The sequence below is a fragment of the Medicago sativa genome, chromosome 2 (assembly GCF_051527215.1).
Source record: "Medicago sativa cultivar Bolivia chromosome 2, Bolivia_mono, whole genome shotgun sequence".
In the NCBI taxonomy this organism is placed as follows: domain Eukaryota; kingdom Viridiplantae; phylum Streptophyta; class Magnoliopsida; order Fabales; family Fabaceae; genus Medicago; species Medicago sativa.
Window position 1 is genome coordinate 15,707,660 of NC_140750.1, and position 23,753 is coordinate 15,731,412.

The 23,753-nt window shown below is 34.2% G+C and overlaps 2 protein-coding genes across 3 annotated transcripts; one reads left to right on the top strand and one right to left on the bottom strand.

The window, feature by feature from the left end:
• Window positions 1-8,302: 8,302 nt before the first annotated feature.
• Window positions 8,303-19,835, bottom strand: LOC146944940 (elongation factor G-2, mitochondrial-like). 2 transcript variants are annotated; one of them, XM_085743326.1, is made up of 12 exons: window positions 19,418-19,835; window positions 18,908-19,239; window positions 18,664-18,826; window positions 17,415-17,489; window positions 15,406-15,501; window positions 9,722-9,789; window positions 9,547-9,613; window positions 9,142-9,180; window positions 8,949-9,009; window positions 8,754-8,842; window positions 8,588-8,656; window positions 8,303-8,501 (listed from the first exon to the last, which is right to left on the bottom strand). In XM_085743326.1, exons 1-12 carry the CDS (start codon window positions 19,721-19,723, stop codon window positions 8,424-8,426), a joined length of 1,443 nt encoding a protein of 480 aa, XP_085599452.1. In that variant the 5' UTR covers window positions 19,724-19,835; the 3' UTR covers window positions 8,303-8,423. The 2 variants fall into 2 exon arrangements, with proteins under 2 accessions (XP_085599452.1, XP_085599453.1); XM_085743327.1 differs by lacking the exon at window positions 9,142-9,180.
• Window positions 19,836-21,770: 1,935 nt separating this feature from the next.
• Window positions 21,771-23,458, top strand: LOC146944941 (polygalacturonase-like). Its single transcript, XM_085748001.1, has 4 exons — window positions 21,771-22,241; window positions 22,376-22,665; window positions 22,826-23,054; window positions 23,240-23,458. The coding sequence occupies exons 1-4, from the start codon at window positions 21,771-21,773 to the stop codon at window positions 23,456-23,458; spliced, it is 1,209 nt and encodes a 402-aa protein (XP_085604127.1).
• The last annotated feature ends 295 nt before the right edge of the window (window positions 23,459-23,753 follow it).

Genomic DNA, 23,753 nt, shown 5'->3' on the forward strand with positions numbered 1-23,753 from the left:
ACGGTTTAAGCCACAAGGGACCCGCACGACACTGAGGGAGTCCGATGTACGTACATCGGTCATGTATGGGAGTGTACTCGGGGTTACTCCACCCGGGACTCTCCGTAAAACGAACCAAGATTATGATTGTTTGTTCAACGCTAACATAATAATGAACTTATGTACGATCATGTAGAATATGTTTATGTTATGCAAGCATGTTTTCAAGTATGTTAAGTTATGAACAAGAGCATTAGATGCTATAAGATATGTGCAAGTCATGAGTAGAACAAGTAATGAACATGATACTGATGACGACCTTAGGTTTCCCCTAATCGTCCGGTTTAGAGTCGTGTCGTGATTTGTTATGTTTAGGCCTTGATATGTAGAGCGTATACTTGGCAATGCGGTCCTAGGTTACCCTCGGCCGCCATGACACGTATAGGAAGTGAAACCTATAACAAGTAAGATAAGCTTGAGACGGGTTTAGCATGCACTACCGTCTAGGAGACATGACCACACACGTATAATCAACCGCCAGGTTGTAAAGTAGACACGTGGTGACCGTAGGTTTTCCCTTGAGGTCGCCTATAGCCTAGGATTAGGTGGAACTCACTGAGACATTATGTCTCACCCCAATCCTATTTTGTTTCAGATTAGCAGGTCGGACGACAAGTTAGTTGACAGATGGATGTCTCATCAAATGCTCGTTCGTACACGCTGAGGAATGGTTTTGGATCTCAAGGATGTATTTGTTGTTATTTTAGACAAAAGGTGTAGTATCGTATTTTTGCGAATGTGTAATGATGTATAACATTTATTCGAAGATTTTATGTTGTAATTTTTAATGTATCCAATACTAAAAATAACGCACGTGCTAAACTTTCTAGATACGTTTAGTATGGGTGTTACAGTTCCTCTTTTTCATGCAAGTGTCTAGATTAGGGCTCTGATCTAGGATAGTCTTTGCATGTTGTTTATTTGACTTTGTATTTCGGAGTTGTTGAGATATTCTGTTATTTGAGATTTGGAGGATACATTTGTATTTAGTTTGGAGATCCAGAGATGTTTATGAATTATATGTTGTTCCGCTGCTATGTTGTGTAAACATGATCTTTATGCATGTATGTTTTGTGGTTTATTTCGGAGACGTAACATCTATTTCTAGAATATTTCTGATGTATTCGCGCATTTTACCGCTTAATAGAAATAGGGCGTTACAGTATACAAATTGATAAAAATGATCCATAACCTGTTGAGGATCCACAAAATACACACCCAAGCCAAGTCTTAATATGTTGCCAAAGAGTACCAAAAATAGGACAATGAATTATGAGATGATCTGCTGATTCATTTTGTCCACATCCTGAAACACACAATTGAGAATCAACAGTAATGACGCCGCGTCACACCAAATTATCCTTTGTAGGCCATCTGTTGCGGAAAAGACGCCACACACAAATAGAGACTTTCAATGGAACGCTTTTTATGTCAGACTGCCTTCGAAACAACATCGTGGTTATGCATCTCCTACCTCATAAACATTTGATACACATAATCTTAACTTTAACATTAATTATAAGCATATAACCTCATACTTGCTTAAAAAATAATAATTAATGCAACAAATCTTCTTTATCTCGTGAAACAATATATGCATTCTCAAAAGTGTTAATTAGAATAACTTAAAAATAAACTTATATGATGAGGGACCAACTTGTTCTAGGAATAAGTCCAAATATAGTACTCCACTCAATAACTCATATTTTTTGTAACCTGGTTTCCCGCCCATATGCGGGTTCGCTGGGTTGCGTCCGTGATTTGTGAATTTTTGTTATGATAGATTAGGGTTGATCCACTTGATGTGATGTTCATCGATGTATCCCCGTTTTGGATTTTATCTGGGTCAGGTTTAATGTCCCCCAATCTCTGTATCTTTTTCTTTTTATTTCATACATTTTATCATTTGAAAAAGAAAAAAAAAAGGTTCTTATTCAATATATCAACTCGGCACATTATTATAAAAATCCAACTCATGTTTTGTCGTCCCAAATGCCCACGTAAGTTGAAGAATACCCACCTCTTTTACTACTAAAAAACGACAACTTTTGTTCTTAACTAATTTTAAGTGGACCCCACAATCAATCTCACATCTCACACATTTATATTTTGGGATAAGTCATTTTGATTCTCGTTACACAAGTAGTTACAATAACTCTTCAATATATTAAAAATTTTAAAATAGTTTTTGATTGTATACAATGTTATTCAAAATAGTGTTTACATTAAAATGTCTTGTTAATATTGTTATATTAATCTATAAATATACTTATTTATTGTTATATTAGTCCGTATAAGTATTTATCTACTGTCATATGCAAGGTTCGAGATTCAAACCTCGACTACCACAGAAAAACACAATCGTAAAGTCGTGGGGTAACTTGCAAATATACATTTTTTTTTCTTTTTTGAGAGAAAGTTGCTAGTATGCTCATAAAATCGGTTCAAGTTCCACCATTAATCATAGTAGATACTTTCATTTACTCTCAAGTAAAAATAAATTAAGTATTGTTGTACCTAATATAAGATTATTTTAAGTATTTAAAATGTGGCTTAAATGTCCTATTTTGTTTTTCTTTTTACAGAAAATGTTTTATTTTGTTCGTATTAAGTTATATGCATAGTTTTATAAAAAATTGTTTAACGTCTTTTTCTACTATTAGAAGTCGGAAAATATTAACATTTCAAGAATTTTAAAGTCACTCTCAATTAAACACATCGCCATTGTATTAATCTCATTACCCTAAACCAACGACCGATACAATTACCTAAATAGTAGGAGTTAAAATCTTCTCCAATTTTTATTGTCTCCATTTGTTTCATTACTACAATTTTGAAAATATAAATGCAAAAATGTGACATTAAATGAGTCAAAATATTTTTTATAAACCCCAAACAATTTCGAAACTATTGTGATGGAGAAAATAAATAGAGGGTCCTGACTCCCTAAATGGGGTCCATCTATAAATATATGATTGTGTTAATTAAATCACGAGAGTTAATAAAGTTGATAACAATATTAATTTTTTTGTAGTAACCATTGTTTTTGTAAATTTATCATTTACGAAAGAGAGAGTTTAGTTTATGTTTTTAACATATTCTCTATATATTTTAAAATAAATGACATTTAAGGTTTTTACACAAATCAAAATGTAATGATGTTGTCATAAGGCATAACACTTTTACTAATCTAACTCTATTCACAACTGAATAGATAGCATGATTAAAAAAATAATGTTTTAGAAGTAGTATGCACAACATTAAATAGAGGGCACAATTGGAAAAATTGAATTAATTCTATATTGAAAAATGTAAATGTAAATGTAAATGACGTTCATTTTAAAATAAATAAAACAATAAAATGGGGTGGTGTGGCTTAATATGCAAGGGTGCATGCTCTTCCTTCAAAAACATTACTCTCGACATTTTTATTAATGTGTTTGTAGCGTTGTGACTGGTTCGAGAGGCGAAAGCGAGAGGAGTTATACGAAAGATATGGAACAGATCCTAAACATGTTTTCTATTATCCATTAAAAAAGTGTTAAAACTTCTTTTATAATTCTTTAATTTCATATTACATTCTAAGTTGTCTACTCCATTTTGCCTATTAAAACTTTTTTTTTTTTACAGTAAAAACAAGTCTTGGACGACATGGCAGAGAAAGTGACCACTATAGACATGTAAAACTTGTTGCAGAAGCAGAAAAGTATGAAAAACACTTGCCTGGTGAGACAATGATTTTGCGCTCAAAGAAGTGACTTGTGGGTCAAGTTTGCCGGATCTTTGCTTCCATCCATTTTCCAATGATACAAAACATGGAACATTTTGGTCATTTGTAAATTGCAAAATCCCGTAAGAATATTGTCAATTTCTTTTCTTTGCATACTTCTTCCTACTCTGTACTGAGGTGAATATTTTGCATTTATGATTGCTATATCTTTGCTTCCATCGTTTTCATATTGATGCAAAATCAAAACATTATGGTCATTTGTAAATAACAAATTTCCTTATAAATATTGTCAACTGTTTTTTTTCTACAATACTTCTTCCGAATATATGAAACATTACTACTAGAATTAGTATATTTCTTCAATCTCATTCCCATTCTTTTGTTTTGAGTTCTTCCCCCAAATTTCTCGGACAATTCATTCACAAGACATACCAACTAGGGGTGTTCAAAACCGAACCAATTCAATAGAAAAACCGTAAACCGATCCAATCCAAACCAAAATTGCAAAAAATCGCATTTGGTTCGGATGTATTAAGATTGTTTTCCTACTCAACCGCATGGTTTGGTTCGGTTCGGTTTACGATTTTTATTTTATCAACTGAACCAAACTAATCCGCAACAGAAAAACACTAATTAAAAATATGTTGTCTAGACCAATATTCATATAAACTAAACTTAATGAAAACTTCTATAAAATGACATATTTTTTCTCTTGTTAAGTTTCTTCTTTACATTTTATTTCAAAAATATTTGTGTTACTTGAACTTTTAGAGAATGATAAAATCTTAGTATTTGCATTTCTTACAGAATAAGATTATGTTTTGCACATGTTTTTAATTTGGTTTATGTTGTTGAGAATATGGTTAGATGAAAATGAAATTTTAATGTTCGATGAAATTTAAAATATTGTTGAAATAATTGCTGAAAATATGTTGTGTTTTAGTTTATTAACTTGTTTTAATGTTGAAAAACAAAAAACTTGTATTGTATAAAAACCGCACAAATCAATCCAACCCAAACCACATTGATTTGATTTGGTTCGGATTTTATTTTAAAAGTCACCCTAACCAAACAAAACCACATATTTTTTATCTTGCGGTTTGAATGACTTTTAACCTCAAATCCGAACCGACCCGCACCGTGAACACCCCTAATACCAACACTGCAACACAAAACAAAATTTTACGGTTTTAAACAATCTTTTGTCATATGACTATTTTGATGATTAAACAACTTATATTTGAGACTTAATGTTGTATTATGGTTTAACGAATGACAATAATTTAAGATTTTATCCTCTTCATTGCCCTAAGTTTGTCATGTCCATTATGACCAAACAATGTACAACCAAAGTTGTCATTTCTTTCATTTAAAAAAAATTAAAGAGTTGTCTTTTTTTCTCCTTCATTTTTTAACAGATCAAACACACCCTTAATAAACCAAAGTGGTAATATTTTATCGTTAGCATTTTCCTTTATTATACATTGTTAAACATGTTTTTTTTTTGGTACAATCATTGTTAAACATGTTTATGATCTTTATGAATATTTAATTTTTTGTTTTAATTTTTTAGTCTCCACAAAATTTCAACCATCATTTTTAGTTCTGATTTTAAGGGAACTCATTTGTATGATTCAAAATTTTAAATTTTTTCGCATTCTTGTTTGATACATTTTAGAAATAATGAATTAAATATGAATTTTCATGTTTTTATAACTTAAGAATTCATATATAATTCATATTTTGTTAAATAAAACTCTATTTATTTTGAGAGATTATTATAATATCCTAAAATTGTTGCAAAATCTCATTAAAAAACTTGAACTGATACATATGAATGATTAAAAAGCAGAGAACAAAGGAAACTTTCAGGGAAGAAAGTCGATTTATATAATTCATATTTTGTTAAATAAAACTCTATTTATTTTGAGAGATTATTATAATATTCTAAAATTGTTGCAAAATCTCATTAAAAAACTTGAACTGATACATATGAATGATTAAAAAGCAGAGAACAAAGGCGGCGATGAAAACTTTCAGGGAAGAAAGTCGATTTTTTCAAGGAATTAAAACAAAAACTTAGAACATTTATTGAAAAAAAACATATTTGCCCTTATTAATAAATTTGTTATTTTACATATTTATCTCAACAATTAATTAATTCATTTTTAAGATATATGAAATTGTAATGGTCATTAAAAATTCACACACAAGATATTTGGCATTTACGAATCATCCATTCAGTGGTGTCAATTGGATCACTTCCTCTCTCTTCTCTCCTTCTCTTCTCTTCTTCTCAAACCCTAGCCGTCACCCTTTCTTCTTCTTTTTCTTCTTGTCAGAGGGGTGATTTAGGGTCAATTTTGACCCAAAAATCACCCATCCGATTTGTTTTTCCTTCTATCTTAATTGAATAAGTGATTTCACATATTTTCTGTTTTCTTTCGTTTGCTTTTGTGATTTCGTCGTCTCTGCACGACTCTGTTTGTTTTGATTTTTCGTCTTTGTGCGGTGTGTTTTTGATTTCACGTCTTAGTGCGGTGTTTATTTGATTCAGGTTGAAAGATTAGCTTTGAGCAAGTGCAGATCCGATCAATGACAATGACTTTGACGTCGTCAACGTTGCAGATCCGGAGACATGAGTATTTCGGAGACTTAAATATAGTCATATTATTCATATTTGTAGGCATAGGTATTTTGCCATTTTATGCTATTAACATGGATGTTGTGAGTTTGTTCACAGATTCATCCTTTTTGTTTTTAGCGAATTTGAATTTGTATTGTATTGATGTATTCTATCAATTTGAATGAATGAATATCGTTTATTTTTGTCAAAAAAATTAAAAATTCACACACGTAGATAATTAAAAATTCACACACGTAGATAAAAGAGTTGAAGTTTGAACTATGATTACGTAATCTAATATGACAATTTCAACATTTTTAATAGTTGAGTTAAAATTTACACGTACAATTAATTAACAATATCATAAGAAAGAACTACGTTTCTCGATGACACTTTAAATAATGATATTTTTGTAACTAAATCTTACTTTTTTTTTAACTAAAAGTAAATTATATTCGTTCATTCAAATTGGTAGAGTACATCGATACAATACAAATTTGCTAAAAATAAAAAGGATGAATATGCTAACAAACTCACAACATCCGTGTTAATAACATAAAACAACAAAGTACAAAAGCTTACACATATGATTATATTCGAATCTTCGGATCTGCAACTAAATCGTAATTAATCTGACAATCTAAATCGAACAAATACCTTAAAGAAACAAAAAAAAAACAATGTCGTACGGAGACGATGAACAAAACAACGTCGCACTAAGACGACGAAATCACGAAAGAAAAAAAAAATAGATGTGAAAATCACTTATTTCAATAAAAGAGAAAAAAAAAACGAATATTCTAAGTGGTCAAGGACTTACATTCAATGGCGAACGACTTTTTTTTTTTTTAGGGAAACAAAATATTGTTAGTCGTTATTGAAGTATGCAGGGATGACAATGGAGAAATGTGTTCTCATTTTTGTTTGTAAATGATATAAATGTTATTTTTTTTGTTAAGGAAAATGATCTAAATATTTGATAGTGTATAGAAATTGTCCACCGGTGAATCACTCACTCATTTGAACTTCACCTTAGGCTTTACCAAAAAATTCGTCTTCAATTAATTTGCTTATTGGAAGCATTTTTCTTCGGTAAATACTCAAGTAGTCAAGTTCGTCTTCAATTTATGCAAAAAATTCAGGACAGCCCTAAATTATATTGAAATTACTAATTCGTCACTAGCTTCTTAAAACATTAATGAAATTAATTCCTACGTCACCTCTAATCAACTAAGAGAACTAATCTTGATGATTTGGCACACCTCCATTGTACTTTAAACGTCGATAAATGCTGAGAACTATGTTGCAACAAATAAGAAACTTGTTCTTAACTAAAAACACACCTTTTTTCATAATATAACAAACTTTAAGAAAATTATGAATTTGAAAAAATTATGGAGAATTTAGTCAAAAACATACCGAGAACATCTAAAAAAATGCACTTAAATTTTTTCCATTAATAATATACATAATTTTTTCAAAAGAAAAAGTGACCTGATATAGTTTGGCATTTGTGTGTGGATTTGCATTCCACGATTATTTTTTAATTCTGCAATGTTAATTCAAAGTTCAAAATATCATAAATAATTTATTCTATTTACAAGTGTAATGAAACACATACACTTGAAGATCTCAATTGGCACTTTGGAAAAAAAGAAGGATAGAAAAATAATATAATGATTATAGGAGAAGAAATGGAACATTATCCATGGTTCAATCAGCATTGCCAGAAGGGAGAGAAGAGGGAATTAAACGTGACTCACTTTTAGAATTTTGTTTTAATTTGACAGTGATTGTGAACCATTCAATAGTAGTTAAATTTAATGGTTGAAATTTCATGTAAGTGACTCACTTGGTGTTGATGGATCCGACTCTACGTTAAAATATAGATTAAAATCAATAACAAATGCACAATAAATGTGATATATTTCATTTATGTAAGAGTTAAAAAAACATTTATTCTATTTACAATTATGCACCAAGTTAAGTTATAATCTAACACGTTTAAAAAAAAAAAAAACGTATAATCTAACACATGATGTCTGAGTTTATCAAATTAATCATTATCAACCGATCATTGGCATACCCCCTCGAAACTGGTGATTCCTGCAGTCATTTAAAAACCAAGACGTCGTGGTAAGAACATCAAATTTATCACATAAACGAGAAAGGTAAAATGAATAAATTACAACCTCCCCCAGCTCCAAACCATCTCGGGAAGTAGTAGCCTTTCCTTGGAGGCCATACAAATATTTTGTAAACTATAAGCAATACAGAAAACAAGAGAATTAAGTGATATAAATTGCGATTAAAGCCAAGGCAGGGAAGTTAATCTGTCATGTAAAATAAACTACTTACTTGCACTCCAGACTCTCTAGAGCCCGACTCAGAAGCATCAATAGAAGTAGTTCTTGTATATCTTACTAACCCATCAGTAAAAGTCTCCTCTGATTAAATAATGAACACGTAAAAAAAAATGTCGCATTTAACATTTGTTTCGCCTAGAAACAGTTTCTCTAAATATACTACGAAGGCTATGCAAAGAATACGAACCTGGTGCATAATTGACGTCAAATAAAGCAACTATTTCTCCAGCATGAGCCTCTTGAATCACCTGCCGATTTGGAAGAAGAATCCCAATTAGAATTTAAAGAGATATATGGCAAAACAATTATAAACAAAATTCTCCAAAGACATTGATTCTATGGGAAGATCCACTCATCATGGTGAAAAACTAAAAACTAACATCCAACCAATCATTACGCTTCCGAAACAATCGAGGAACCTGCATTTGCAGACAATAAGGGTTTCAGCTACAAAATCACACTAAATCCGTGGACTAATAAGAAATTGATAATCTTGAGGGTAAATTAATATTGAAAGATCCCATAATTTTGTATATCTTTGTAATTTATTCTTCCCATCACACAGTTTAATTACAACAGCTACTATTGTAGATTAGGAGTTTGGAAAACATATCGTAAATGCAATCTTGAATTGAGCCATACATTCATCAAAAATGAACAAACTGTGTAACAAAAAACCAAAACTAGGTAACATAGCCAAAAATAAATGCAGATCCGCAGCGCAAAACACCATGTGCACAAGACTAATGCAATCATACTAGAACAGTGAGGAGCCTTAAACGTACCTCGAATGTCTTGCCAGTGTTAACGTTTGTAATAAAATCCCCCTTCCGAATGACACCCTCATATATTCTTCACCCAATAAAAAAAAATATCAATATAAATAGATATAGATATGCATATACAAGACAAAACATACAATTTGAAATAGGATTTAACCATATTTAAAGGTCAGGGTACCTTAGATATGTTATCTGACCATACTTCCAATTCTCCTTCAATGTGAAAGCCAATGCCACAAGTGTATGCTGTTAAAATAGCCCAATAATACTCTTTTAGTGGAAAAATATAAAGAATAACAACCATGTTTATCAAAATTCTGTAGAACAGTGCAGTCTTTGCTATTGTGTGGTGTACAGGATTAGAGTGTGTACAACTGTGCGGTCTTTTCTACTAAGAGCCCCCAGTTTGTCTCTGAGATTACAAAACTGAACATTGGGCAATGGCTTTGTGAGAATGTCAGCAATCTGAGCCCGAGCAAGAACATATGTCACAACTAGAGACTTTAGCAAGAACCTTTTGTTGAGATATTGATATTTATTATATTTAATATAGTATGATCTGTTAGTATCATTAGGAGTTATGATAGGATTGCATTCCTATTTAGTATTTAGATCACATCTCATGTATACATAGTTGGTTTTAATTCCTTTCAATATTATGTGAAATATTCATATTCAAAATGGTATCTAGAGCAAGGTTTTTCTTTGGGTTCTGCCGACAAGGCTAACCCTAGTTTTTAGTTTGTTTGGTCTCAAGTCAGCTGTGAGAGCACAACCACCGCTGACAGTTGTCGGAGCCACCGACATAGACACGCGCTTTGGAATTAGAATCAGACGACACCGATCTGCTTTCCGCCATCAAACGTCAATCGACGCGCCGTCTTCCCGCTGCTTTCAATCGCCACCGTCATCATTTGACTCACCTTGCTGTTCAGTTTTGTTTGGGACCATCAACAGCACTTGGGTCCCACTCTTTAGAGGTCGTTCGGAGATTTCTTTGAAGTTGATTGGTTTTTTCGTCAGTTTTTTTTTTTTCTTCTCGCGTTTCAGGCTTTGTGGGTCATTCTCTGGTCACTTTAGTCTGCCACTTGCAGATTTGTCTTTGGACGTTATTCAAAGGTTTTTTGGTTTAGTGGTATGATGGCTGTCCAACCGATTTTATCTCCGGCAACTTTGGCTCTTTTTGGTAATTCTACAACTTGTCTTTCTCACTGCGTCGGATCATGGATTTTAGATTCCGGTGCTTCCGATCATGTAGTTGGTAATCCCTCTCTTATCTCTAACTTGTCACCTCCAAATATACCTCACAGTATTACCCTTGCTAATGGTTCTAAGGCACAAGTTACTGGTATTGGTCAGGCCTCACCTCTGCCATCTCTATCATTGAATTATGTGTTATTTGTACCTGGTTGTCCTTTTAATTTGATATCAATCAGTAAGCTTACTGACTCTCTCAATTGTTCCATAACATTTTCTTCCAAGTCTTTCTATATACAAGATTGTAATACAGGAAAGACAATTGGAACAGGATTTGTATCACAGGGTCTATATTACCTTCATAGTCAATCATCCACTATTTGTGGTGTTTCTGCATCTCCGGATATGATTCACCGTCGTTTGGGTCATCCAAGTTTAGATAAGTTAAAGGTGTTGGTTCCTCAACTTTCACATTTGAAGTCATTGGATTGTGAGTCATGTCAACTTGGCAAACATGTTAGAGCATCTTTCCCAAGCAGTCCCAACAAAAGATCCAAGTCTCCCTTTGATATTGTTCATTCTGATGTGTGGGGTCCTAGTCGGGTGCTGTCTACTTTGGGATATAGATACTATGTCACTTTCATTGATGATTTTTCTAGATGCACCTGGATCACTTTACTGAAGGACCGTTCACAATTGTTTGGTGCCTTTCAGACATTTTGTTCAGAGATAAAGAACCAATTTGGAAAAGGAATTCGAATTTTGCGGAGTGACAATGCAAAAGAATATTTTTCTGCACCATTCAACTCTTTCATGGCTTCTCTTGGTATCATACATCAATCCAGTTGTCCCCACACACCACAACAAAATGGCGTCGCTGAAAGAAAACATCGTCATTTAGTTGATACAGCTCGAACCTTATTGATCAATGCTCATGCACCTTTTAAATTTTGGGGTGATGCTATTCTCACTGCTTGTTATTTGATAAACCGTATGCCATCCTCAGTATTGGATAATGAGATTCCACACTCACTCTTATTTCCTAAGGATCCTTTGTACAGAGTCCCACTTCGTGTGTTCGGCTCTACTTGTTTTGTTCATGATCTCACTCCTGGTCGCGATAAATTGTCTGCACGAGCTGTCAAATGTGTGTTTTTGGGCTATTCTAGAACCCAAAAGGGGTATCGGTGTTATTCTCCATCTACACGTCGCTTTTATATTTCAGCAGATGTTACTTTCTTCGAGGATACACCATTCTTTGCTTCACCCGCTACATCTAGTTCTACAACAGATGTTACTGATTCTCAGGTGATACCTATTCCTCTATTTCACCCAATATTTGAGCCACCTATCTCTACTCAAAGTTCTCCACAGTTACAAGGTAGCCCTGAGTTCCGCCGTTACGGTAATATTTATGAGCGTCGACATGTTGAAGCTCCAGTAACATCTCCTATTGATTCTAGTGATTCAGCTCCAAATACTATTGCTATTGATTCTAGTGATTCGACCACTGTTCCAATCTCCTCTCCTGTTGTGGTCCCACCAGAGCCTTCTAATGACTTGCCTATTGCTCTTCATAAAGGTAAAAGGTCAACTGCTAATCCTCATCCTGTTTACAACTTTTTGAGTTACCACCGACTGTCTCCTTCCTACTTTGCTTTTGTTTCTGCTCTGTCATCTGTCTCAATTCCTAAGACAGTTCATGAAGCATTATCTCACCAAGGATGGAAACAAGCCATGATTGATGAAATGGTAGCTTTAGAATCCAACCATACTTGGGAGCTTGTTCCACCTCCTCCTGGAAAATCTGTTGTTGGTTGCAGGTGGGTGTTTAATGTCAAAGTGGGACCTGACGGACAAGTTGATCGATTAAAGGCTCGATTAGTGGCTAAAGGCTATACTCAGGTCTATGGTCAAGATTACAGCGATACCTTCTCACCAGTTGCGAAGATGACATCTGTTCGCCTCTTTATAGCTATGGCTGCCATGAAACGTTGGCCTTTATTTCAGTTGGATATCAAGAACGCTTTCTTGCATGGTGACTTGGAAGAAGAGATTTATATGGAGCAACCTCCTGGGTTTGTTGCTCAGGGGGGGCGTAGTCTGGTATGCAAATTGCAGAAGTCCTTATATGGCCTGAAACAATCACCTCGGGCATGGTTTGGTCGATTTAGCAAAGTTTTGCAGCAGTTTGGGATGACCCGTTGCGAATCAGATCATTCTGTCTTTCTTAAATGTTCATCATCAAATCAATATATCTATCTTGTAGTTTATGTTGATGATATTGTGATTACAGGTGATGATTATGAAGGTATCAAAGCATTAAAACAACACCTATTTCAAAACTTTCAGACTAAGGATTTAGGTCCTCTACGTTACTTTCTTGGGATTGAGGTGGCTCAATCAAAGTCAGGCATTGCTATCTCTCAGAGAAAATATGCCCTTGATATTTTAGAGGAGACAGGTCTTATAGATTGCAAACCAGTCGACACTCCTATGGATCCTAATGTGAAGCTCCTTCCTGACCAGGGGGAGCCTTATTCCGATCCAGGAAGATACCGGAGACTAGTGGGAAAATTGAATTATCTTACCCTAACAAGACCTGACATATCTTTTTCAGTTAGCGTAGTTAGTCAGTTCCTTAACTCTCCATGTGACAGTCATTGGAATGCAGTTGTTCGAATTCTTAAGTACATCAAAAGAGCACCGGGAAAAGGACTTGTTTTCACTGATAGAGGCCACACTAATATCGTTGGGTATTCAGATGCCGATTGGGCAGGAGATGCGAGTGATAGACGGTCTACTTCTGGTTATTGTATTTTTGTGGGTGGAAATCTTATTTCATGGAAGAGCAAAAAGCAAACAGTCGTTGCTCGATCAAGTACAGAAGCCGAGTATCGAGCAATGGCTCATGCTACAAGCGAGCTTGTGTGGTTAAAACATTTACTGCAAGAATTAAGTTTTTGTGAGGTTGGTCAGATGGAACTCGTATGTGATAATCAATCAGCTTTACACCTCTCCTCCAATCCGGTTTTTCACGAGAGAACAAAGCATATAGAAGTCGACTGTCATTTCATTAGGGAAAAGATTCTCTCTGGAGTCATCAAAACCTCATTTGTCAATTCTAAGGATCAACTTGCAGATATCTTTACTAAATCTCTACGAAGTCCTCGGATAACTTACATATGTGACAAGATGGATGCATATGATATGTATGCTCCACCTTGAGGGGGAGTGTTGAGATATTGATATTTATTATATTTAATATAGTATGATCTGTTAGTATCATTAGGAGTTATGATAGGATTGCATTCCTATTTAGTATTTAGATCACATCTCATGTATACATAGTTGGTTTTAATTCCTTTCAATATTATGTGAAATATTCATATTCAAAACCTTTTTTCAAACAGGCCTGTATGTTTAGTTCTAGAATGCCGAAGCGGATTATGACTCAAAGCAACAGTGCTTTGATTGTCAGAATAAATGATTTGTGTGGAGGGAAACTTGCAGCTGATTAAGTAAGAGGATAATATAACACCTTAGACATAGCTAGGGTTATTAACCACCAAGTTAGGACCAAGACATAAGAATGCCCTGGAAGTGGGCCTCCTTTTATCTTATATCAGATGCCCAATCAACATTACAATAGGCCTGCAAACTTGCAGAAGACAAAGAACAAGCATCCTGCAGAACTAAATCATGATCTAGAGCCCTTCCTTTGAGATATCTCAAAATTGAAATCTGTAGCCCTTCCTGCAGAACTAAATCATGATCTATCTAGACTCTAGAGCCCTTCCCCGATCAGGTGACTCTGCTGGCGTTGAGCCACAAACTAGCACACTTTATGAATAGTATTCCAATTTCTAGTCTAGTTATTGGTCACATACTGTAGCGCACCAAGTATGGGCCTTTACGTGGAAAGATCTTCCATGTAGTCTGAACCTAACTCAGGCAACACAGGATTCTTAGGAAGGAAGTAGAGAAATCCTTGGTAGAGGCCATATCTGTTGCTGGAGTAACCACAGACATACTTGGACGGAGCAAGATGACCAAGCTATTTTAGAGCAAGACAACATTATCATGACATATACTCCCTCTGTTTCATAATGCGTGTCACTTTAGAAAGAAAAAATTGTTTCAAAATGAGTGTCATTTTCACTTTTCAATGTAGAATTAAGTAATTTATTTTTTCCATTTCTGCCCTCTAATTATTACTAGTACACTACTCCAAAAGCATTACACCTACTTTGCATTTAAGGATGGAATACACACCAATAACTAATAAGGGTAGTTTATTTGATCGCATTCCTTAATCTTTGTGCAACAACCTTGAAAGAAACTCATTTTGAAATGGAAAGAGTTTTTTAATGTTGTAAGATGTGATTTATGTTTTCAACTTTTAAAGTAATATTCCTATTATCATTATCAAGATTTACATATATTGATGCATTTAATTTGGATTTTGTTTTTTTTGGGGGACATGCTAGAAACTTATAATGTTATTTCACACGTATTAATATATTTAAGTCAAATATGGATATTTCCTGTTTCTAGCGAATCTAAATATCCAAGATTCAAGGAATTGGCCGCATAATTAGAAACTCAAATTGCAATTTCTAACAATCAAGATAACAAAGGATAAAGTTTCTTTAAATCTGGCACCTTTTCCCTGTTCTTAGATTGGTCGAGAGCATAATTACTAGCCTCAATTGGACAGGGCAAATAATTAGTTACACCATCCAAAAGGAGTTGTAGCCCCTGTAGCAGAATCAAAACATGAAAAATGTAAGAGTGATAAAACACAATATTAAGAGCTAGCTTGTATTGGATGCGTATTCAAGCCAAAATCAATGTTATCAAATAGTGGCCATGACAGATTGCAGTGACGGATTTTTGCCAACTACGATGGCCAATGTGTGATCAAGGACGGCGGCACCATGGTGTTTTATGGCAGAAATAGTGCCTAAAGATGGAGGATTTTTTGCCTTCTTCCATGGTTCGCCATCTGCAATCATTAACACCAGTCGAAATAGCAAAAGCGCTTACAAAGAAAGAACCCTCAGTAGAGCTACAAGCTCTTTTGATTCTCTGTCAACAAACTAATGACACCATTATGGCTCTCACTCTCCTCCACCCCTAACAATAAACCCATAGTTAGGCGTAACTAACTGGCCAACTCAACATAACAAATAACTTTCCTACGCAGCCCACCTTTCTTCCTTCTAGTTTATATCTTTCAGACAATAGGTCTCTTAGGGCTAGAATCCAACATTTGATCCAAGTCCTTTTCAGCCTCATCATCTGATGTAGGCCTAGAACTTTGGGTGGTGTCTTGCATAGGGATTTTCAAAGACTTGTTTGTGATTAAAAAAAGTCACTAATTACACAATTAATATCAAGAAGTTTAAACTAGGAATCTAAAGAGCCCTTAAAGTCTAAGTTATAAATTAATGTTTGGAATATTGTTCTTAATAGGATTAACACCAACGACTTGCTCCAGAACTAATCCTTGTATCTAAGGCATTTCTCTATACAAATTAATCTATGGTGGTTATGGTTGGAAAGGGAAGCTAGATTTCTCAAGGATTTTTTTTCTACTGTAGATTCAATTTGGCTGCACGGCAATGTCGCATAAGTTTTGTCACTATCTTTTTCGTTTGTTTGTGTGAGGATGTCTTAGCCTCCTATTTTGTACTCTGCTCATCCAACATTAGTTCTTTCTTAAAAAAAAATATATGACACTGTATCGAGTGCAGATAAATTCAAGAAAGGAATAAATAACAAACTCAAACAAAAAACAGTCCATTAGACAACTTCGGTAACAAAGTCTTATAAGAGAAGAAAGTTGGCAACTTTTCAAAAGAATGGTAGATCATAAATCAGATTTCCCCCCTATATAACCATAGTAAGGGAATGGAAAAGCTTAAAATATAGATAGTTTTCAAACACAGCTGGATTCTAAGTAAACATTATCAGACAGAGGTTGCTCTATCATTATTTATCCTTATTTATTAATTCTGTTAGGTCTGCAGCAATTTAACCTAATATTTTCCCGCTCGTTTGCTGTATTAGGTTAGCAGTAATTTAACCTAACAAATTCTATCTAAAAAAATGCATCGCACCAATTTCATTCCGATCCTCTGGCCTTTTTTTTTGTACACTTATTTAATACTAAAAAAATGCATCGCACCAATTTCATTCCTATTCTGTTGTCTAGATCCTTATTCGTATGTCAATCCCTTTACAATAAACCTGTGCGGAGCACGGGTCAAATATCTAATTGTTTATCAAAACAGTTTAGATTTATATGACAGAGATTGCCCTTTTATTATTTATTGTTTAACTCTATAAAGTGCCTTGTACTAAGCTCTGAGGTGGGACATAAGATTTGGCCGGATCCAAAAAGTTTGCAAAGCCTCCTGACATTTGTGAACCCACTAGTACCATCATCGTACTAAGAATCCTATAAGTGAAATCAATTTCCAAAGTGAAGTCTCTTGAAACTAACTAAATTACATCATAATCATAGTAATAAGTCAGAATTAAAGAAAAAGAGAGTGTGATGCATCTACCTGAGAAAAGTACATGATGCACATATGAATTCAATGTTAAAGAAAAAAGAACATACAACACAGAATGCACATATGAATTCAAGGTGATTCAAGGGTTACCTTATTATATTTGAAAGCATCACCCATGAATACTGGTATAAATTTATGTGCTATGGTGGCCCTACGAACTGCTTCCTACACACAATAATAACAAAAAGAAAATTATTTTCAAAATAGTACTCGGATAACTACTTGTTTTCATAAATGAAATATCACTACATCTAAAAATACATATAGGAAAATGCATGGACAAAAAGTGGGTTTCCAAAGGATCCAACCCTAAAACGTAATGCATGCAAAAAATGGATTTGAATCAGGAATTTTTTCTTCAACGTCATCTCAGAACCCCTGACGGATAATACTGGTCAATATTAGTGTATATATGCCTAGTTAAACTATTTTCTTCACTAGTAGGTTAGCTAGAACTTAGAACAGTTAGCAACCACTCTCCCTACATATACTTCACTAGTTCACTCGTGTAATCAAATTCACCTAATGAAACATATTCCAGATTAAGAATACTTATCTTTCCTCTGTCTAACTTCTCTATTAGGAAAACCAGCTAACCAATGCTACTAAAAAAAGCAATGTAAATGAGATTTTGGAAAGTGGTTCCCATCACATCAGCCATGGACATGTGTGATTCTGGCGTGCTTGCCACTGTTGTCTACTCTATGCATAAGTACACGGCATATAGATAACATGCCAGAAAAAAAGCAATGTAAATGAGATTTTGGAAAGTGGTTCCCATCACATCAGCCATGGACATGTGTGATTCTGGCGTGCTTGCCACTGTTGTCTACTCTATGCATAAGTACACGGCATATAGATAACATGCCAGTATAGATACCTGTTGAAAATTTGGGGCCTAACTCATCCTTACAAAACCGGTTTGTAAGGTGAGGAGTGCCTCCTCTTTATAAACTCTTATCAAGAGTCCTATCTATCTGATGTGGGACTAAATCCACCCCCCCCCCCCAAAAAGGCAACACAATGAAGGTGTTGGAGGCTGCAATGAAGGCAAACCAAAGGCCGCAATTTAGGCAACTAGGGGCGAACCACAATAAAGGCTAAATTTCCAACAAGACCTTTTTAATATTTTATAACGTTACAAAAGGACACACTTGTGCTTTTTTTAAGTTGATACACATCTAGGATGCTCAAACTTGAAGATCGTCGGCACTTTATGACAATATGTTGATAAATTATTTGTTAGAAGTAGAACATATGACATATCTTCACAAAATGTAAACCAAGTAATAAACATGCAAAACTCTAATGGAAAAAAAACACAGAGTTACCCCCACACCTCAAGATCAGGTGCTGATATGGGTTTGTCACAGCGAAAAGCTTCAGCAAGTTTATCGTCCACCTCAGACACAGTTTGTATGAGCTCACGCCTTTTTTCTGACACCAAGGCTTCCATATCTGCAGGAACTTCTTCAGGGACTTGTTCAACGACAACCTTTTCTCTGCAATAGGCAGCAACAATTGAGTGAATAATTTAAAGAATAATTGTGGGTATAACCGATGCAGAAGTTACAGAAACAGACACTTGAAAATAGTAGGCCTTTAATTGAACAAGATCAACAAGTCCCTTAAAATCATCTTCCAAGCCTATTGGAACTTGGATTGCAGCACTATGATGTTGAAGCTTAGATCTTGCTTGGTCTATAACCTGCCACGGATTTGCTCCCTTGTGGTGAAGGTTGTAGATAAATACAAGTCTTGGAAGTTGATATCTTATCATTAGCTTATCAAGAGTAATGGATTGAGTTTGCACCCCAGCAACGCTAGAAAGAGCAAGAATGGCACCGCAATCAAAGGCAGGCAAAGCAGGCTGAACCTCCTCAAGAGTGAAATCAGGTGAGTGAATTATGTTAATCTGCAAGGAAAAAATTTATTTATAAAGAAAGTGACCATGAACCGGTGCGCACTAACCAATTCGCGGTTTGCAGCAAGTCCAGAGAATAATGTCACACTATACAATTAGAGCAACTTACTAAAGTAAATCCTAACTAATGTAATAAGTATTGAAATTTGATGAGTATATTATTACTTACCAAATGGTTTTGGTAGTTTTTCCAGACGAAGGAATTGATAGCTGGGCGACTCCCCTGTATATAGCAGATAGTATGTTTTATAAAACCGTAAAATTTAGCATAATATATCTCCTCTTCTCTACTTAAGTCATCCTGTAATCTATCCTCTATGGAGCTGCCCTTGCTAGGGACGTCGTTGAGTCCCGAGATCCATATGTTCCGCACCCGTTTCACTGGCTCCGACTCTGACGAAAACTGACGACGGAGCTGCTGGAAACTGGAAGAAGAGAGAAGGCGCGGGAAGGAGGACCTTGAAAAACGAGCCATGGTAGTGGCGGTAGTGGAAGATATTTTGTAGAAGAAAAACGTTGCGGCTGAAACCGCGGCGCCGCAAATCAGAATCAGACCGAACCTAACTGTTGAACCTTAAAAAGTTGATGTTGAACTCAACTGTCTCTGTTCCTTAAAACATGTTTTTTTTCCCGTACAATTTCAGTTACACAGTTTATCTCAATCTTTCAACCTCACTTTCGAAAAATATTTTATAATTAGAGTTTTTTTGACAAAATTTTATAATTAGAGTTTGTCACGCCATTTTGTTCTTTTGCTGAATTTGTATATGGATTTTTCAAGATTTAAATTATGATTTTATTTTTGATGTGAGTTTTTAGTGTTCGAATATATAATTCTTTTGTCATGTTTTGGAATGAATTTTAGTTTAATGTTTGAAAATTTATAGGCAAATAAAATTCTTTATTGATCTTTAGATTTTCAAAATGAAATTCGATGTCTTCACCTTTCAAAAAAAAAAATTCATTTTGTTTTTTATATAAATTTTTTATTTAACCCTTTAATATTATATACTTATATAATAAGTTTTTTTATTCACTCTTAATTATAAGCAAAAACGTATAACCTCACACTTGTTAAAAAAAAAATCAATTAATGCAACAAAAATCTTCTTTATTCTATAAAAACGAGAAAGTCTTGCATAAATACATACACAAATAAAATTATTTGAGTACACACACATCAATAAAAAAATTAAATGATAAATAAATTAGTCACATCATTAAACTAAATTATTTATAAAAAAAACATTTGTATGAGTATATCTAAACTTTTTATATATGAGTTTGTTCGTACAATATATGCATTCTTAGAAGTGTAACTTAAAAATAAAACTTATATGAGGAGGGACCAACTTTTTCTAGGAATAACTCCAAGTAGAATACTCCACTCAAAAACTCATTATAAACCTTAAATTTTACCAATGCAACAATAAATTGAAAGTTCTTATTGAATATATAAACTCGACAAATTATTATAAAAAGAGGCCTCTTATAAAAATTCAACTCATGTTTTGTAGAATTGTAGTCCCAAATGTCACGTGAGTTGAAGAATACCCACCTCTTTTTACTACTAAAAACACAACTTTTATATTTTAGGATAACTCATTTTGATTCTCGTGTAATGAGGTAATTCTTCGATGTATTGAAATTTTAAGTCTTGATTATACACAATGTTAGTTTTTTTTTTTTTTGACAAAAACACAATGTTAGTTAAAATAGTGTATATGTTAAAATGTTTTGTTAATATTATCATATTAATCCATCAATATACGTATTTATTGTTATATTAATTTATATAAGTATTTATCTATGTCATATCAGTCACTGTATAACAAGAGCTAATGTTAGCATTGAAATTTGAGAAACTATTTTAAGTTAGAGACTATTTTTCTTAAAAAAAAAAAAAAAGTTAGAGACTATTTTTTTTAACTAACAAAGTGTATAATGGAGAGCCATTTTGAAATTTTAGTACAAAAACTATAGGCTACTCGTTGTATTACCCTTTATACGGAGTTCGTTATTTACTTTGTATTAATCTCACAGTTAATATTCACATTTATTTGTTCAAGTGGAACCCCTCTTGTAAAACGGTTCTTCACACACCCCCAAACGGGTTAAGATCCTCTCCATTTGTAATTTGTTCCATTTGTTGCAATTTGAAGAGAGGTAGACACAAAAAAATAAGTGGTGGGTCCTATCACTAAGTGGATCCCACCATCATTAATTTTTTTGTGTCTATCTCTCTCTAAATTGCAACAAATGGAACAAATTACAAATTGAGAGGAGTTTACCCCCACCCCCCCCCCCCCAAACCACTCAGATTCCCACTCTCCCACTCTAGGACAGGAAACGGTTCTTGAGAGTGAAAATTTGCTAAACGAAAACCAACATAAAAACTTGTCATGTTGAAACGTAGAAAAACTAAACATTTAGTCAAAATTAATGTTATTTAGAAACGTAAGTTGAAGCTCTAGATAGAAATCCAAACTCTCACTTTTTTCTATTTCATTTCACTTTCCAAAATGACAAACCCAGCAACAAAAACTACTCATTCTTCTCCTCTTTCTCGTAAAACATTGTACATTTTATTATTATACTCATTATTCAATTCAACCTTTGCCAAATCAACTACCTACAATGTGGTTGATTTTGGAGCCAAACCAAATGGTCAAACCGATTCCACTAAATCCTTTCTTATTGCATGGAACAAAGCTTGTACCTCAACAAAGCCTTCAACCATTTACGTGCCACATGGGAAATTTTTGCTTGGAAGGGTCACATTTAGAGGAGAATGTACCAACAAGGATATCTCTATAATCATTGATGGCACTTTGGTTGCTCCCAGTGATTATCGTGTCATAGGAGAAGCAAGTTATTGGTTAACGTTTGAGAATGTTAGTGGTGTTAAAATTCATGGTGGTGTACTTGATGGGAAAGGCACTTCCTTGTGGGATTGTAAGAAGTCCAGGAAATCTTGCCCGACCGGAGCTGCGGTATTTTGTGGTTATTTTTAAATTGTGATTAAGAAGTTGGTTTATATGACAATGTCGTGTTAGACGTTGATGTAAAACTATTTTACATAAATTATGCTAACACGTGACAATTTTTTGTGTTTATGTGCAAGCAGACACTTGGAATTTGCAACTCGGACAACATTATCATCACAGGCTTGACGTCTCTCAATAGTCAAATGTTCCATATAGTGATCCGTGAATGTCGGAATGTCAAAGTAGATGGAGTGAAGATCATTGCTCCAAAAAATAGTCCCAATACTGACGGCATTCATGTCCAATCATCCTCTGACATCGCCATTCTCAAACCTAGAATACAAACAGGAGACGATTGCATCTCAATCGGTCCTGGCACTAGAAACTTGTGGATCGAACACGTTGAATGCGGACCTGGGCATGGAATAAGGTCATTATTTTAAATTTAGTTCATCTAAAAAATTAACTTAATTGTTTTCTGAATCAATGATACAACTCTCCATGTTTGAATTAGGTATGATAATACAGTCTATGACGTTATACAGTACTAATTTATCTACTGTTACTACATACCCTTACTTTTATTGTAGCATTGGAAGCTTAGGATGGAAATTGAATGAACCAGGTGTTCAAAATGTGACAGTCAAATCAGCTACATTCTCTAAGACTCAAAATGGCTTTAGAATAAAATCATGGGGGAAGCCTAGCAGTGGATTTGTAAGACATGTTCATTTTGTACATGCAACAATGATTGATGTCCAAACCCCCATTATAATAGACCAAAATTACTGCCCATTTTACAAAGGCTGCTCGAATCAGGTGAGCATTTCTTTTCCAAGGTTAATTTTAGTTTAAGGGTCATTTGGACCTAAGATGATAGCTAGGGACTTACTACCTAAACCCCACATTTGCTAATCATACTTTCTGACAAGAATGTGAGACTTAACATTTGAAGGTGAATAATTGCTATACTAAGCTTTATTTTTTGGTATTTTCTTTAACAGGCATCTGGAATCATGATTAATGATGTTTTATACAAAGACATTCAAGGAACATCAGCAACAAAGATTGCTGTGAGATTTGAGTGCAGTTCAAAGCAACCTTGCAGAAGGATAAAGCTAGAAGATGTGAAGCTCTCTTACAAAAACCAAGCCCCCAAAGCTTTATGCAACCACGTTGCAGGAACCGCATCTGGTATGGTTCACCCACAGAGTTGCTTGTAGGCGAAGTGTTATGAAAACAATGAAGAAAGCAGTTGCTTAACTATTAACTATACTGAGCAATGGAGAAAGGAAGCATTTGGTCGATATCCTCCAAAATCATAGGATAGGACAATATAAAAACTTTTGTAGCTTGTCTGGCAGTGAGTTACAACACAGTATAGACTCTGTACTTTCTTTAAAATGAAAACAATAGTCCTTTGCATGCATATTGATGGTTAATAGTTGCTTGAATAAGCACAACATCTCAATTCTAGCATATACCTTTTCTATATTTGGATGGCTCTGGTTGGCAATG

Bases quoted from the DNA above. Each gene is read 5' to 3' on its own strand.
- LOC146944940 (XM_085743326.1), bottom strand. From the start codon at position 19,723: ATGGCTCGTTTTTCAAGGTCCTCCTTCCCGCGCCTTCTCTCTTCTTCC. The intron at 17,490-18,663 runs GTGTGGGGGTAA...TATTGTGTGTAG, and splicing joins TATCAGCACCTGATCTTGAG to GAAGCAGTTCGTAGGGCCAC. The intron at 9,010-9,141 runs GTTAGTTTTTAG...CCAAATCGGCAG, and splicing joins AGCGTAATGATTGGTTGGAT to GTGATTCAAGAGGCTCATGC.
- LOC146944941 (XM_085748001.1), top strand. From the start codon at position 21,771: ATGACAAACCCAGCAACAAAAACTACTCATTCTTCTCCTCTTTCTCGT. The intron at 22,242-22,375 runs GTATTTTGTGGT...ATGTGCAAGCAG, and splicing joins CTTGCCCGACCGGAGCTGCG to ACACTTGGAATTTGCAACTC. The intron at 22,666-22,825 runs GTCATTATTTTA...CTTTTATTGTAG, and splicing joins GGACCTGGGCATGGAATAAG to CATTGGAAGCTTAGGATGGA.